The sequence below is a fragment of the Lutjanus erythropterus genome, chromosome 6 (genome assembly GCF_056507025.1).
Source record: "Lutjanus erythropterus isolate fLutEry1 chromosome 6, fLutEry1.hap2, whole genome shotgun sequence".
Lineage (NCBI taxonomy): Eukaryota > Metazoa > Chordata > Actinopteri > Lutjaniformes > Lutjanidae > Lutjanus > Lutjanus erythropterus.
This window is the reverse complement of record NC_139322.1, coordinates 7,764,708-7,781,700: the sequence shown is the minus strand read 5'-3', so window position 1 is coordinate 7,781,700 and position 16,993 is coordinate 7,764,708. Positions and strand designations below refer to the sequence as shown.

Below are 16,993 nucleotides of genomic sequence, written 5' to 3'. Positions count from 1 at the left end.
AACGCCACTAGACGCCACTAAATCCTACACACCGGTCCTTTAAAAGAGGAGAAGACTGGGAAGGGAAGATGCATTCTGGCAATTCATCATGACGTGACATGACTGACTACATGGCGTTACAGTGTAGCAGTATGAAAGAAATAACATTTCCTTTCATTCCCAAAAAATAAACAAAATAAACAAAGACTGTAAGGACTTCAAACCAACAGTATCTAATCCACAAAAGACACAGTACTCAAAGAAATAAAAAGTAATATCATAGGCATTGTAACTACAGGTAAACTAGGTTTTCTGTTGACAAACCGACTGCATTTGCACGAGCAGCCCAAGGTGAGCAAGAGCAACAGCTAAGGCCAGTGCCAGTCTGCTGCTCAGTGTTGGTTTACCTTCATAACAGCAGAGCCCTCAGTTCACAATGTGCATACAGATCCAAAAAAAAAAAAAAAAAAAAAAAAAAAAGCAGCAACCTCGGCTCTGTCTTTGCACTTTGCAAATGCATATACAGTACACAAAAACAAGTATTTCCAGGATTATTAGGTCTATTTTCAGCGGAGGATACTATCAGAGGCCTTCATTTGGCTTGGCTACAGCACACGTTTGCTGTAATGGAAAGTGAGCCGGTAAGTATCTAAATACACCAGCTCGTGTTTAGTGTTGATAGCTTAATACATCACCAAACAAAAGGCTTATGTCAGCATTCACACATTGTGTTTTCTGTTCGCTGCGTTGGAAATTAACAAAGCACTACTCGCTGCACTTTCTCATCGACAAATGACTCCTACGCACACAAGTGTTTTCATGTTTTTTCCATTAAGGCCGCATTCATCATCCCCAGCAGAATTACCTACAATGTTGCCTTGTAACTGCATCCGCATCACTTCTGGGGGAGTGATCTGTATGTGCTCTCAGCACCCCCCCTCCCTCCCTCATGTGTTGCACTTCTCAATTCTCCACATAGGATGACCAGACGTCCGGAAAGATTCAGGACAGCACCGAATTACAAGCAAGTCGTCCCAAATCCTGAATCACTTTTACCCCATTTACACCTTTTATTAAAATGGGACCTGTATCTAAATAAGTTATCCAGATAAGGAAGAACACGTTAATACAAGGTTTAAGTGATCCAGATGTGATCAGATCTGCCTGACCACATCTGGAGGTAGTTTGGATCTGCATTCAAATTTTAGGTAGATGTAAACGGATGGATAACTTATCAGACCACATTTTAATAACAGGTGTAAATGGGTAACAATGGGATCTCTTTCTGGATACATTATCCATTTTTCTGCAGATTGCTTTTGCACCTACTTAGGATCTGAACACCATGCAAACCAGACTACGTCCAGATGTGGTCTGGCAGATCTGACCACATTCCGATCATTTACACCTTGCATTAACGTGTTTTCTTCTTATCTGGAGAATGTATCCAGATACAGATCACGTTTTAACACCAGGTGTAAATGAGGTGTTTTCACCACCATTTTCACTTGGCTGTCATAAAATACAGTTTAAACCAGGTTTCAGTTTTTCAAAACCTTTCACCTAGATCAGAGTTATCCAGTTTGTGCAATACCTTTTATGCTGTCCCAGATAAAAACTGATTTTCCATTATTGAATTATTGAAAAATTCTGATCCAGATACCACAAGACCAGGATTACAGAATCCCCACAGTTTGGGAACCACTGGTTTACAGGAGGGTAGTTCAGGCATGCATTTGCTTCTGAGAGGAGAGGCTGAATGATGAAAAGAACTTTAGAAAAAAGATCTGCGAAATTCTTGCTTTTGCACCTACACATTTTCCAAACATTTTGCAGTTTTTTGAGGGGGTTCTAACTGAAAATATTGGTTTATTGGTTTGGCATGATCTGTGTGACTTTAACATGCAAGCACTGAATAAAAGAATCATTAATTCATGCCCTACATATCTCTAAATCCACCTGATCTTTAACGTAAAAACTATCGAATCTGCACGTTAGAGTTTTGAAATACTGCAAAACAACATTTGATCTGGGTTCTGCATAGGATTGGATAACCGAATCTGTACCTGAATTTTAAAGGATCAGGGTCACATCTCCTCGTTTTGAAATACTCATATTTTGAGATTTAATCCTATCTGGATAATTCTGATCAAGATTAAAGGTTTTGAAATATTGTGATACTTGTGATAAAAAATATCTATGATAATCTCATCTGCTGACACACCTGTCACCTGTGCCAGGACACTGATCTTCATAATAACAAATAATGTTAAATTATTTTATTTTAATCCCTCTGACCTGAGACGGCCACCCCCACCTCCCTGTCCTGAATCTGACCCAGACCCTCTGGTCACCCTGCTACCTCCACATAATTCACTGACAGTCACTACAAGAGATGCAACCTGTAATCATTCTTGATGATAGTAGTAATAAATGTTGTGAAATGTGTAATTTTTTTCATCTTAGATGAAGCTATTGTGCAAAATATCTGCAGAGAAGCTAGAACTAAACTTCAGGAGGCAGTGGATCTACTTCTCCTTCTGAGCAGGGGCCCCGGTGGCACTGCTCCTCAGAGAGGATCTGCAGGGGGCCCGAGGGCCTCTCCTCCTGCTCCACCTCCGCACATTCCTCTGAGCACAGAATCACACTGGTCAAACTCTGCCTGCAGGTGATCTCTTCAGGCTTATCATCCTTTGACTCCTCCTCTCCTCCTTCTTGTTTCCTCTCCACACACTCGCCTCCTCCTGAATCTCTCACCAAGCGCTCCTCCTGCTCAGCCTCCTCCGCTCGGGGCAGCGTCTCAAACGCTCCGGGCTCGATGGGACTGAGCTGATAGTAGAGCAGAGAGGTGGAGTCTTTGAGGAGGTCGGAGGGGCTCTCCTCCTGGTTGTCAGTGATGCAGAGCACCGTGGCCCCCGTGGGGAACGGCCCCTGCAGGAGGACCTGCTCCACACCTGGCACCTCCGCCTGCTCACTCCCCAAAGCAGCGGGCATGAGGCAGAGAGGCTGCTCCGCGAGACCTCCAGCGCCCAGCTCCGTCTGCACCGCCTCCCCCTCTGCCTCCTCCCGCTCCCTCCTCTCCTGCTCCTCCGCGCTCTGCAGGTGCAGCACGGCCGTCTCGTTCTCCCGCTCCAGAATGTCCTGCTCCGCCAGTAGATCCTGAACCTCCACCACCGTCTGCACCTCGCTCTCCTCCGGCTCAGAGTCCAGGCCGGCGATGGAGGAGAGGTCCGGAGAGGTGGGGCAGGTGGAGGAGGAGGAGGAGGACAGTGGGTCAGACTCGCCGTACTGGTCCTCAGGGCCCTGTAAGAGCATCCTCCTCTTCTCCAGGTCCAGCTTCATGATGGTGTGCAGGTAGTGAGTTCTGACGCGCAGAGGGTTGAACTCGATGCGGCCAGCGACGTTACCGCAGCCGTCCCGAGAGCAGCCACAAGGGAAAGACATCCGATCAACCTGGAGATGAAATTAAAGGTTATTTCACTTTCAGTTTTAATTTGACAACAGGAAACGGTAAAAACGTGGAATGTACCGACCCATTTACATGTGTTCTGTAAGTAATACAAGAGTTTACTGTTGTGCAAAGGACACAGAGAGATGACACACATGCTGAGAAAAGTATTTCAAGGAAAAAAGATCATGCCAACCAAGAGAATATCTGGTTACTGTGGAGACTGAGTTGTACTTCTTCCTAACAAGAGAAAATATAACCAAAAAAGAGAAACATCATTCATAAAGTTAAACACTTCTTACTTTTTCTAAACTTGTATAACATTAATCATACTAGAGCTGCAACTATTTTTTTCTTTTTTAACCCTTTTGATCGATATGAAAGAAGTTTATGAAAGATCCAAAAATAGTAAAAAAAAAAAAAAAAAAAGTCCTTCACAGTTTGTTAGATGTGATGTCACTGCATCACATTGTTTCGCCCGACTGAAAATTCAAAAACCCAAAATACTCAGTGTTTCATAATTTAAGACAAGGAAAAGCCACAAATCCTCACGTTTTTGACACTGGCGCCCGGGAGCTCGCCACAGCCGCCCTGACTCACAAGTTGCATGTGCATAATATGCTTCTGAGTAACAGCCGTGCATGCTATGCTTCTAGTTGTATGCAATTTATTATCTAATGTCTGGTCTTTGTGAGGACCTTGAATTCCTGAAATTCAATTATGGCTTTTGTTTTTGGTGCGCCACCTCAAGATGCTCAGTGGCCCCATCAGGCCACCTCTTTAAATGGTTTCTGGGGGCGCTGCTGATTATATTCTATTCTTTCATGCACATATATGTATGCACAAAAAGATAACAGCGTCTGAATATTCTAAATGTACCGACGTACTTTGGCAATTTTCTTTATCATCTATAATTTCAGTAAACTGAAATTGAGTCATACAAATAGATGATGCAGTGATGATTGATTCACTGCATCAATGCATTGATTTTTAAATTCTGCTGACTGCGCAGCGTGGATCAATAAAAGAAAAATCGCCTTTCAGTCTCAGTCAATTGATCAGCATATGTTTTCACACTTTCAAACAATAAGGACAGCCTCACTGAAATAATTGATCATGTTTCTGTCATGGATTCACATGAGACATGTTTATAGCTTTGATACTGAACAGACCTTTTTCACAGCAGCCATTTAGGCATGAAGTAAACTGGAAAGCCCCTGATACACTAAATGGAAACTGACCTTAATTAGTATCATTGACGAAACTTGTTTACTATTTCATATCAATATGGCTGCTGAAAAAAGGGACTATTTAACTGTGATTTAGAGTAAAATCAAATCATTCCACAGTCCACCAAATATCTGCTTAAAATAATGGACTTGTCACAGCAGGGAAAGCACAGCTGTAACTAATGACATTAAAGTTACTACCAGGAGTTTATAACTGATTGTGACACAGTCTCAATTTATTACTGATCCCTCTATATGACCTACATAAGTTAAGAAGACCTTCTGTGAGAAGACTGGTTATGCTTATGGTTGGATTTTGGCCAAAAGCTACAGACAGTGGTACTTTAGCTGTTTAAAAAAGCAGGAGGAGATTTTTCTGTAGATAATTTTAGTTTTGACATTATATTTTGTGATTAATACAGTGGAAACACCATCAGTTTTGTTCACAGGGGCCTCCAAAATCAACAAAGTTCCTTGTAGTAGCTTTAACGATGGCTCTGTTTGGCCTTGACAGTGTGACAGTGAGGCAGCATGAACAATGCAAGGAAGCAGTTGAATTAAATTCATCATTGTCTTTATTAATTACACCTGTGCTTTTCTTTGTGACATGTGAGAAAGATTTTTCCTGAAAAAAGGCCTGTGAGACACTGAACTGCGAATAAAGACGGAGCGCACTGGTTTGAGTGGTGATGACTGACTCATTCAGCCCTCATCAAACCGTTGCTCTTGTCTTTCTGCACACGCTCACAGACAAGCCGGCAGCTCTTACCTGGCACTTGATACCGGCCTGGCTGCAGCCGCAGTGGCGGGGGTCGCAGTACAGGCGGCAGTCGCAGCCGCACTCCTCCCGCGAGAGGCGGATGGTTCTGAGCTCAGCTTTCTCGCGCGCATCTATGCGGGCGATGCCGGAGGCTCGCAGGAGGGCTCGACGGCGCTTCGTGGGCAGCGGCTGAAGGAAGAAACAGTCGTCCACCTCCACCCCGTCCACGTCGAGGTCCTCGTCCGACACGTCCTCCAGAGTCAGCAGGTCTGCCTGAGCGCACTCCACCGTGCCGTTCCTGGTCAGCTGTGGACGACAGTGATAGCAGAACTGTGAGCTGAGACTGACTCCCTGTTTAAAACTCAAGTGCATAATAATTATCCTAAAGACTGAAAACAGCTTCATCTGTTGCTTAATCATTAAAGACTACAACTTTCAAATGGACAGATTTGGAAAAAGCACTCAGCTCATTTATTTAAAGGCACACTATGCAGAATTTATCTTAAAATTTGGCCAGAACTCCCTTGAAAAACAGATTCTAAACCTCAGTGGAAATATTCCTGGTAAAATAAAGGTTGCTCTCTCCAAACCAACCAAACTCCATGAAATCTGTAATTTTACCCTGCAGAACACAGGACTTACTGGATTCACCAAAGTCACACAATAACACAAACAAACTAACCGATCAAGGCGGAGGTAGACCAGAAACTGTCGTGCTCTGCGAAGCAAAAGAACTGATTTTGTCAAAGCAGTTGGTAGCTTTGGAGAGAGCGATATTTGACCTACATAACATCCTGTCTGAAAAGACTGTCTGACAGCAAGGTAAAGCAGTGAAAATATTCTAAATATAGCACACAGTACCCTTAGATATTGATGTATTTTTTTAGATGGGCCTTTTTTTAAGTGGCTAAAATACATTTTGCTGCTTAGCTTCTTATACCGGTATTCCTGCTGCTTCTCCAAACTGGGGTAATGCAGACCGCCATCTACTGTAAACACCACACTGACTAGTACTAGTACTTCATACAACCCCACTTAAAAAACAGGCCTCAAACAGTTTTTTAAATGAAACCCTCTGAGACATTTAGAGGGAAATCTCTCCCTGATGGACCCGCTAGTGACTCATCTGGAATGTGACAAGGGGCCCCAACTACTCACTGTTTTTGTTATGGGTCACAAATCAAAAGGATTTTTGGATTATGTAAGATGTTAATCTGAAAAGTAACCAGCGACTTCAGATGTCATCTTAACATAGTGGAATAAAAAAGTCCCCTTTGGAATGTAGCGGAGTAGCAGTATGAAGTAGCATAAAATGAAAATACTCAAGTACAAGTACCTTAAAATTGTACATATGTGATTGAGTTAATGTTTCTTTTCACTGCTATATATCGAGAAATGATCAGCTTTTCAAGAAATATTTTTTAAAACTGGGGTATGCAGTTTCTGGAGAAAGACAGTTGACTTCTGAGTCTCATTCCCAGGTCGTCAAATACTGACGTATTGGGAATGAGACTCAACAATAAACTATGTTACCAAGCTGTGATTGGCCAAAGTCTCCCATCACGGACTAGATTTTCCAAAGCCTGAACCAGGAGAAGGAGCAGAAGTCTAGATTTCTTCAAAACTATCTGAATTACACTTTAAGGTAGGGTTAGAGTTAGGGTTAGGAAAATTTAGGAAAAGTAGGTAATTCGACATGTGAATGGAAATCACTCAATACAGACCAGATGCCAAAATGTGAACCGTACCTTCATCTTTCGGGCGTTGAGCTTCTCTTGGCGCAGGTGTTGGCGTAAAGTGTGCCGGTGGCTCGTTTCCTGTTCGCGGGCGAACTCGCCCAGTGTGTAGTGTCTGATGGAGGAGTGGTGCCGGGCCATGCCCAGGGAGCTGCCCCCCTGGCTGGGCACGCTGGTGAATCCCTGCCGCCGGGGGAAGTAATACACCGTCACCACGTCGAAACGTACACGTTTCCCCCCCGGTGACGGCTTGTGCTGTCTGAGGATGGAGGTGGCTGAAGTGGGGAGAGATTTGGGACGTGATGTTAAATATGACTAATTAAATAATTCTGTTGGTAAGCTGTTCGATTGGGTTTTAAAGTGTTTTATTGCCTTTAATGTGTGTCTCCTGTTGTTCCTTACGGGTAAATGCAGAGCTGGACGGGGGGTTGAGGCTGTCGCAGCTGTCAGCGCTGTCACTGCTAGAGATGTCATCGTCGGAGTCTTTAGGCGTAGAGAATGGAGAGCTGTTGTCCACCTCTTCATATCTTCGTTTGAGGCTGAGGGACGAACCTGCCTCCATGGAAACTCGGTATCTGAGGGCACAGAGTGGCACACGTTGAGACACAGACAACACGCCAGGCACAGGCACCTGAGTAATGAAGCAAACGGAGCAGCTGCACCCCCAACTATTAGATCTGGGGAAGCAAATGTCTGCTTTTGCATGCAAACTTTTTGATCATGAAACTGAGCTATTTTTGAAGATTTGAGTTAAACCCAGGCAAACTTTTTGCTGCCACAAAAAAAAGATAAAATAAAACAAAACATTTTGCAATCAGTCATCTGCACAAACAAACATACACACACACAGTGAATTAAGAGTGTTATGAGTAGGTGTTAAATTCAACGTGCATCTGATCCATCAACCAGCAAGTATTTTAGTGAGAAATCTTGACCAACCGGGGCTGGTAGCCAGCTGAGGCAATAAAAGTCCAAAATGTAAAGATAGTATGCGGATACAGTTTATATTTATGGATTATACTGATGTCGAATTCACAAGATGATTGTCAACATGTGATGCCCTTTATGGTGTATTTCTAGAGTTATGTGATTTCACAGACACAGAGCTTTATCTTAATTCAAGCTGCTAGTAAACGTGAAGAAAAAGATGTGAAAAAGTGGATAGTTGGTGCAAAACACTTTGATTAATCAGAGTCAGAGTAAATAACAAGTGTGTCACGGTGTAACGTTTGTTTACTAATGAAACACCACGAACACAAAATGTTCCTGCAGTCTCTCAGAACCTGAACTGGATCATTGGTATCAAAGTGTTCCTGCGTACGGGCAGATACACAAACAAAAAGGTGACATCAGCTGTTTGGTTGCATCTCCTTTCATCTGTATTCCAGCTCCATCATTTCCTCCCTCACACATGAAATCCTACTTTGAAATCATCGAGTCTAGAAACGTCGCCATGGCAACTGGGCAAGCACGGTTTATGTGAACAGCCTCGAAGCAAATAATCTCTGTTTTTTTTTATCTCTCTTTTCTGCTATAAACAATGTAGAGGGGATCAATACGAGTGAATTTGAAAGCTAAAGCTGATCAATCACATCAGCAGGAGAGGTCAAACAAGGTCAATGAGAACAGCTCAGTATGATATATTATCTTATGGCCTGTATGTCTGTGCTCAAACTGCATCTCTCAAAGTTTTATACTGTCAAGACACAATCCAAATAAATTAATATTCACAATAATGTTTCCTGAGGACAGTGTGTCAGTGGACAAACTCTAAAACGCTACATCAAACATACATATTTCTCCTCTTCCCTGTGGTGCTATTTATCCGTCTAGATTGTTTTGATGTGAGTTGCCGAGGAGATATCGGGCGTACAGTCGGCCTTGTTTCAAATATAATGGGACTTGATGGGCACACAGCTTGTGGTGCAAAAAGCACCAAAAACATACATTTGAAAAATTCAACACAAGTCGTCTCTTTCCAGAAATCATGACCTGGTTCCTCAAGACTTTGTGAGGAACTATTTTCTTTCTAACCTCCAACCGTATCAAAATAAATCCCCAGCACTGCTGGCAGAAAGACAATAAGCTGCCTTCAAATCAACTCGTGAGGTCGTGGTTGTAACATTGGAAGTGGTTTACACCGTATGCCTGGCATTAAGCCTGGAGAGCACCACTGCTCAGGAACGCCAACGTGGATGCCAAAACTGCCAGCACCTAGAAGGCACCGAGGCTAACGACTTAGCAAGCTAGCATTGGTAATGCAATGCAGGAAATGCAAAGGGATAGTGAAAAAAGAGGCTGTTGGGAATATTAAGGTTTTGTCAGACATATAGAGGTGAAGTCAGGCCCCCTCTGGTGGATCACCATGGGACCCAACTTCAGAAAAATTCTGAACTGTAGTTAGTGGCAAGAGACAATGAATCTCACATGTGATGTTTGTCAGTTTAAAAGACGATTTACAAGTCAAGAAAGTTGCTGCTTGTTGTAAAACTGTTGAAGTATCAGACTGTAAAGATACATAATTAGAAAGATTAAACACTCAGAAGTTGTGTGTATGTGATGTCATGATTTTCTCCCTCCAAAAGCTAACGTTAGCCACTGAAGCTACAATGGCAGTGTGTTTTTGTACCAGGATTCAGTCACACAACAGTGGGACCTAGTTGTTCTTTCTCTTCCTAGCAGAAAAAAGGACCATCGCTGGTTAAAACACTTCAAGCTTCTTTTTTTGCTCACTTAAAAAATACTGATATCAAACCTGTATAGGATGCCTATGTTTTGGCATTTTCTTTGTCTTGATATAATTGATAAGGATATGAGTCTGCAGCACAGTGAACGAAGCACATGCATGGAAGAAATATGTCTATGAATAAAAAGTGTAAAAAAAATAAATTAATATAATAAAACACTTAAGGTAAATTAACATTAAAAAGGACAAAGATGTTGGTGTTGATGATGTATATTGGGCAAAATAAGAGATGTAGTTTCACATAAAACAAAACTGAGACTTATTATGACACGTTCTTAATTCAAAGTACAATTCAGATGGGAACAAAAAATAATTTGTCTCTCACCACTGACTCCCGTTCATTTTTTTTCCAAAGTATGATCCCATGGGGCACACCGGAAGGAGCATAGCTCCGCCTCTCTATTAGAAAATTACATTAAAAAATCTATAGGCCTATTATAATAATATATTTGCTTTCGTGAACTCTGAGCTTTCAGGAAATTTCTGTTTTGCAGGTTGTGAATACCACGAGAGGAGTCCGTTCATAAGGACTCTTCTCTTGAACACGATAAACTCGATTCGACCCAATTCAAAGGCAGCAATAGTTCCGACATGAAACTGCTCGCAACAAGGTCTGTGGGTTATCTCGAGTATTGTGTATTTTTAATATGGGGGGTGAACTATCCCTTTAAGCTTATTATATTAGTATTCTATATAAATAAGGCATTTCCAGGAGGTAATTAATAGTTTACTGTGCAACTCTAGATCTATGTGAAGCAAATGTTTAACAGGGCCTCAGTTAACATGTAACAACACGCTGCATCTTCATTCCTAAACGGGACAACAGCTTCAGATGAGTCCTCAAAGGGAAAACCAAGCTTTAAATGGCACTAATGTGTAACATTTCTATAATACTGTACAGTGGAGTTTGTCCTCAAGCTAAATAGAGAGATGATGTCATGTAGAGACAAATCATGGAGCTGCTCTGTGGATAGTGAATAATGAAACAACTGCTGCAGCCACAGTGATTTTACTGCAATACGAGGACATTTTCTGTCATAAAGGTCCTAAAATTGGATGAAATATCTCAAACATAAATCATGAGCACAGAGTTAGTAATCGATTAATGTCTCCATGCTTCAGGAGAAGCCGTCGTAGTCTGTTTGTTGCGTTACCATGGATATAGGGACATTATGTTTTGCAGTACTGTATTGATTCTCAACAACTCTGTATCGTGATATCATGATTAGAGCTGTATCGATGAATCGATTATTGATCAACTATTAAATTAAATGCCAACTAATTTGATAATCAATCAGTTTCAGTATTTTTTTACAAATTAAAAGTTAAAATTCTCTGATTCCAGCTTCTTAAATGTGAATATTTTCTGGTTTCTTTACTCCTTTATGACAGTAAACTGAATATCTTTAAGTTCTGGGGAATAAAACTGGATCTTCAAGGACATCGTGTTGGGCTTACAAACATAATATCGCAAGTGTATCTATATTTTCTTACAGCCTAGTAGATAGCAGTGTTGTTCATCTATCTTCACTGTTCTAATTGTTGAGTTTTCCTAATATTTGATTGAAAAGAAAACAATACTTCACCTTGCATACAGCATCGCAATATATTGAATCTGAACCCCTGTATCTTGATTCGTCATTGTTCGTGTATCGCCAGATTCTTGCCAAAACACAGTCCTAGACATTACTGTGCAAAAATCATTGAAACAGCACACAAATCCAGTTTTACAGGGATAGTTCGGATTATTTAATGTGGGGTTGTATGAGGTTCTTATCGATAGTCAGTGTATTATTACCTACACTAAATCCCGGTCCAAGGAGAAGCAGAGAGGAGTACCAGGACCAATGCTGGGTCAGCAGCAAAATGTATTATAGCCACTTAAAAAAAGATCCACCTAAAAATACATATATATCAGTTTAAGTATATGCTACATTTAGAATATTTTCATCACTTTACCTTGCTGTCAGACAGCCTTTTCTGACGGGAAACTGTTGTTATATAAGCCATACATTGCTCACTTCAAACCAACCAAACTCCTTAGCCAAAATCAGTCATTTTACCTCACAGAGCACAGGGCTCGCTGGTCTACAGCTGCCTGAATTTGTGAATTTGTTTCAGTTATTGTGTGACTTTGGTGAATCTGAACTAACCTTTGACAGCACGTGTATTACGCAAAACACAAACAAACTCACCAATCAAGGCCAAAGTTGACCAACAACTCCTGTGCTCTGTGAGGTAAAATTACTAATTTTGCCTTTGGAGTTTCGTTGGTTCGAAGGGAGCAATATTTGGCTTGTAAAAGTGCGGTTTCCTGTCAGAAAAGGCCGTCTGATGGCAAGGCAAAGCGGTGAAAATACTCTAAAGATAGCATAGACTTAAACTGATATTGATTTTTTTCAGTGGGCTTTTATTCAGTGGCTAATATCCTATTTGCTGCTGACCACATCCACAGCAGTATATTACTTAAATTCCATGCTGGTACTCTTTTAGGCTTCTCCAAACTGAAGGCGTGCCGTCAACCCTGCATTAAATAAACTGAACTATCCCTTTAATGTGGCTTTTCCTTTTAAGGATGGCAGTTTTAACCTGAAGAGGCTGTGTTAAATGTCCAGTAAGGATGTTAGTGTGCTTATAGCGTCAATGTGGGCTGAATTTTCCACCTGGGGACTCCAGTATAAATAGGGCAAATAGAGCGGAGGCTGAATTCTGATAGCTGGCTCATTTCCCTGATGAAAATCAGACTTCTGTTCCTTTAAGGGCTTCAGTTGGACAGTTGGACAGCAGGCTACAGTATGCTTACACACCATTGTGACTTCTTCATGGTATATTTACCTTCAGGGACATGTAGCAGCAGCAGTTGTTGGGGATTTATTTGTTTAACTGTGTGTACATGCAGTAACTGACCAGAGTGTGTTGGGGGAGGTTGGTTGGATATTATCAGTCTGACAGGCTCTCCCCATTTTTTTTCACACACACAGTCAGACACACACACAGACACACACACACACTCACACACAATGGCAAACCGCCCGGTTAATGAAATACTAAACCCTCTTACCTGGGGCAGAAACAGGGACCCTTATTCCAACCAGCTCGTCGGTCGTTTCCCTTTTCCAGTGTGAGCTGCACATCAATCTTTTAACGCCCTATGAGACGCGTTTTTGTGCCAAAACCGATATATCTGAACCGAGTATCCACACTGCAAACCGTAACCCAAAGTGATCCGACCCAAAGCTTGCGTGACTGTCAATTTACACCACTTAAATCTGACTAAATGAGGCTACTTAAGGCTCCATCCTCATTGTTCTGCACCCTGAACAGATCGCTGTCTGTTATTGGACCTGCGGGGTTTATTGAAACGTTGCATGCCTATCTATCTATTTAAAGGACAGACAGAGGCAGAAAGAGGGACGTCATATGGTTAGATGCGGTTTGTTTCCATACATTTTCGGTGCAACGTGAATAATGTAAACAGCCGAATGTCTTATCTTCCCGATGTAAGCCTTGCGATGGAGAAATCCGCTGACATCTGTGTTGGTTTATCCTTTTTCTCGCCGGGGCGGGTTCACTCGGCTGTGCTTTTACTTCGCCGTCTTCTCGTTTAAACGCGGATTTGATTTTTTTTTTTTTTTTTTAACCCGATAGATGTTAAAATGTTGCAAATATTCTAACGGGAAGACGCCTTTCTCCCCCGTTTCGCCCCGGCCCCGTTTGTTACAATGTAACAATGGAGGAAGAAATTCTTCCCTGTAGCCGTATATATACTTATTGTGACATCACATGCATGCCCCTGCGCCGGAGCATGCTGGGAAATGAAGTGCTTTTTTTTTCTTTTTTTTTTGGGGGGGGGGGTTTCTTTGTTCATATTGTGCAGAAGCAGCCGTGTAAAATTTGACAGCATCATCATCATGACACGGGTGATTTTAAACGTAAAACTGCATTTTGACTTAATGTGATTTGCAATATATATGAAATTATCATTACTGTGTCTTGTTAAAGCTAGTTTCCATGGCAACAAAATGACTGTGCATGTCTCTCTGTGGTAGGCCTCCACATCTGTTCAGCGAAGGGAAAGGTAACGAGTTTAATAATATTAATAGGATCATAAGCCACTTTTAAAGGGGCAGTTCGGATATTTTGAAGGGGAGTTGAATGAAGTACTTACCTGTAGTATTAGTGAGCTGTAGCAGCAGGAGTACCAGAGCAGGAAGCTGAGCAATGCACTGCTGTGGACAAGGTTAGCAAGTAAGGGATAATGTAAAATGAGCAGGTCATTATGACAAAATAAACCACTGACAGGCTGGTGCAAGACTTCAATCAGCCTGAAGGGGTTTATTTTGTCAGAATAACCTTCTCACTGTACATTATTCCACTTATTGCACAGTTACTTACCAAAAATTTAAAGACAATATTTTAAGACAAAATATTAAAAGATGCTTTTAGTGATTTACAAATGATTTTATTGCTCGATCATAGTCTCTGATCAAAACTTTGTCTATGGCAACAAACTGTTCATAGCATCATTCTGCTGTACAGAAATAACAGACCTTAGAATGCTGAAATTGACCAATCAGAATCGAGTATTTAATAAAGCCATGTATTAATCTAAATATAGCACATACTTAAAACTGATTTAAAAAGAAAAAAAGGTGGCTAAAATACGTTATTACAGAACTTTGTTAAATGTTTGATTCTGATTGGTCAATTACAAAATTCTAAGGTCTGTTATTTATGCTTAGCAGACCATTGCCGTGAAGAACAGACCGTTGCTATGAAGAACAGACTTTTGCTATAGACACAGTTCTGATCAGAGTCTGGGGGAGCAATAAAATTATTTCTAAATCACTATATTTTGTGTCAGTTTATGTGGGATAATGTACAGTGAGCAGGTTATTATGATGAAATAAACCCTTTCAGGCTGTTTCAAGTACTGAATCATCCAGTTGGGGTTTATTTTGTCATAATAACCTGCTCACTGTACATTATCCCTTACTTAGCCACCTACAAAAGAATTTTATCAGATTAAGTGTTCATTATATTTAGATTATTACAAGACTTTATTAAATACTTGATTCTGATTATAGCATCCAAAAGTCTGTTACTTCTGTATAATAGATCCGTGCTATGAATAAGACCGTTGCTAAGGATGCACTTCTGGTCATAGATTCTAGAGGAGCAATAAAATCTTTTTTTAATCCATAAAATAATTTTAATATTAATATTTTGGATCAAATTAATGATTTTTGTAAGTAATCATGTATATTAAGTGTTAAGTGTTTGTAAGTACCATGTAATAAGCAAAATAATGTACTTCTTTGATGATTCAAGACCCCTCTGGATCCAAAGGGTTTGGGTTTATTTCACAATAATGACCTGCTCACTGAACATTATCCCTGACATATTTTCACTGCTTTACTTTGCCATCAAATAACCTTTTGTGATGACACACAGTTATATAAGCCAAAGATTGCTCACTCCAAAGACACAGAAGTCACACAATAACAAAATGTGGATGCATTCTGGGACATATAGTTTACGAACAATGTACTTCCATAGTGCAGCATGCAATTGTACTGCACAAATTATATCCCTTGCAAATTTTTGCAGGCCACATAAAATAAGATGCTGTAACAGTTTTAGCCTGGGTGCCTTGAGTTTGGCACATGTGCACTAAAACACATAAACTATCTAATCGAGGCAGTGGCAGACGAGCAGCTCCTGTGTTCTGGAAGGTAAAATGACAATGAAAATGGAGTCTGACTGCTTCGGAGAAAGTGATATTTGGCTTATATAACAGCAGTTTCCCATCGAGCAAGGCTGTCTGAGAGCAAGGAAAAGCATTAAAAATATTGTAAATAATAGCCTACACCTTTTTAGGTGGCCAAAATACATTTTGCTGCTAATACTGTCCAGATATTGCTTAGCTTCTTAACCCGAAACTCCTGCTGCTTCTACAAACCGAAGGCATGTCACTGCCATCTACTGCAGATAATAAACTGACTAACAAGTACCTCATACAACCTACTCCAAAAAATCACACATTTAACCATTTCCTTTGGGAGCTGGCAAACATTAAAAAAACACATTTTTCATTTTTGCAAAGATTATAATGAGGCAAACACCAGATGGCAAACAGTACATGGGTAAGTATTTTAATAATGCTAATGAGATGGGGGGCAAAGATGAATATCTAAAATGTCAAGCTATCAATTTTTATGTAAGCAGTACAATGGACTGAACAGAAACTAACCTCATCTTTTCACATGCAGCTCTGGTGTGCGTATTACATGTATTAGCATTTGGAAGTGGTAACATCCAAAAACAATGATGAAGAGACGCAAGTATGTTAAAAAGGTTACTTAAAAAAAAACAGAAACTGCCAACAGAGAGAAAGTAACACACAATTCTTTAAGAAAACATTATCAAATAATGACCTATTTACAAATAATTCTGGGAAATGGCTAAGAATCTACCTTTTTCACAGCAGCCATACTGATATGATCTAGCAGGGCAAACACCCGTGCTACCAATGACACTAGTTAAGGTTCTGTTCCTTAAGTGGAGTAAGTTAGGGGAAAAATATGTTCTTTGTACTCCATGTATATAAAAATGACTCATTGAAATCTGTTAAGAAATGTAAACATATTTTATCCAGCAAATCTGCAGCTTCCTCGTTAGCATGTATTTGTCTACAGGCCAGTGTTGCCCTGTCCAATATGGTGGCAACTGATGTCGTCATTCAAGAGTCAATGTGGCGTCTGCATACACACAGTACTGGTCAAAGGTTTGGACACACAGTACCAGTCAAAGGTTTGGACACACCTGTCATTAAATGTCTTTTCTTTCTTTCTTTTTTTTTTTTTAACAAGAAATGATTCCAGCAGTGTACAGAGCTGTCATCAAAGTAAAAGGTGACAACTCTTAAGAATCAAAGAGCATAAAACTTTTGCACGCTTGTAGGTCGACATGTGTGTAGGAGAAGGAAATGGGTCGATGATAAAAAAGCAAAGAGACTCCCACTGACTCTCTTCTGCACTTGAAATTAAAGTTAAAGTTTTTTTGCTTACTGTATAATTCCAAATAATTCCATAT

At 40.7% G+C, this 16,993-nt stretch overlaps 1 protein-coding gene across 1 annotated transcript; it reads right to left on the bottom strand.

Moving 5' to 3' along the window:
* Positions 1–1,756: 1,756 nt before the first annotated feature.
* Positions 1,757–13,932, bottom strand: csrnp2 (cysteine-serine-rich nuclear protein 2). The gene is made up of 5 exons (XM_084720416.1): positions 12,960–13,932; positions 7,555–7,727; positions 7,165–7,427; positions 5,426–5,722; positions 1,757–3,432 (listed from the first exon to the last, which is right to left on the bottom strand). The coding sequence occupies exons 2-5, from the start codon at positions 7,712–7,714 to the stop codon at positions 2,485–2,487; spliced, it is 1,668 nt and encodes a 555-aa protein (XP_084576542.1). The 5' UTR covers positions 7,715–7,727; positions 12,960–13,932; the 3' UTR covers positions 1,757–2,484.
* Between the last annotated feature and the right edge of the window lie 3,061 nt (positions 13,933–16,993).

Bases quoted from the DNA above. Each gene is read 5' to 3' on its own strand.
- csrnp2 (XM_084720416.1), bottom strand. From the start codon at position 7,714: ATGGAGGCAGGTTCGTCCCTCAGCCTCAAACGAAGATATGAAGAGGTG. The intron at 7,428-7,554 runs GTAAGGAACAAC...TCCCCACTTCAG, and splicing joins GTCCAGCTCTGCATTTACCC to CCACCTCCATCCTCAGACAG. The intron at 5,723-7,164 runs GTACGGTTCACA...TGTCGTCCACAG, and splicing joins TCAACGCCCGAAAGATGAAG to CTGACCAGGAACGGCACGGT.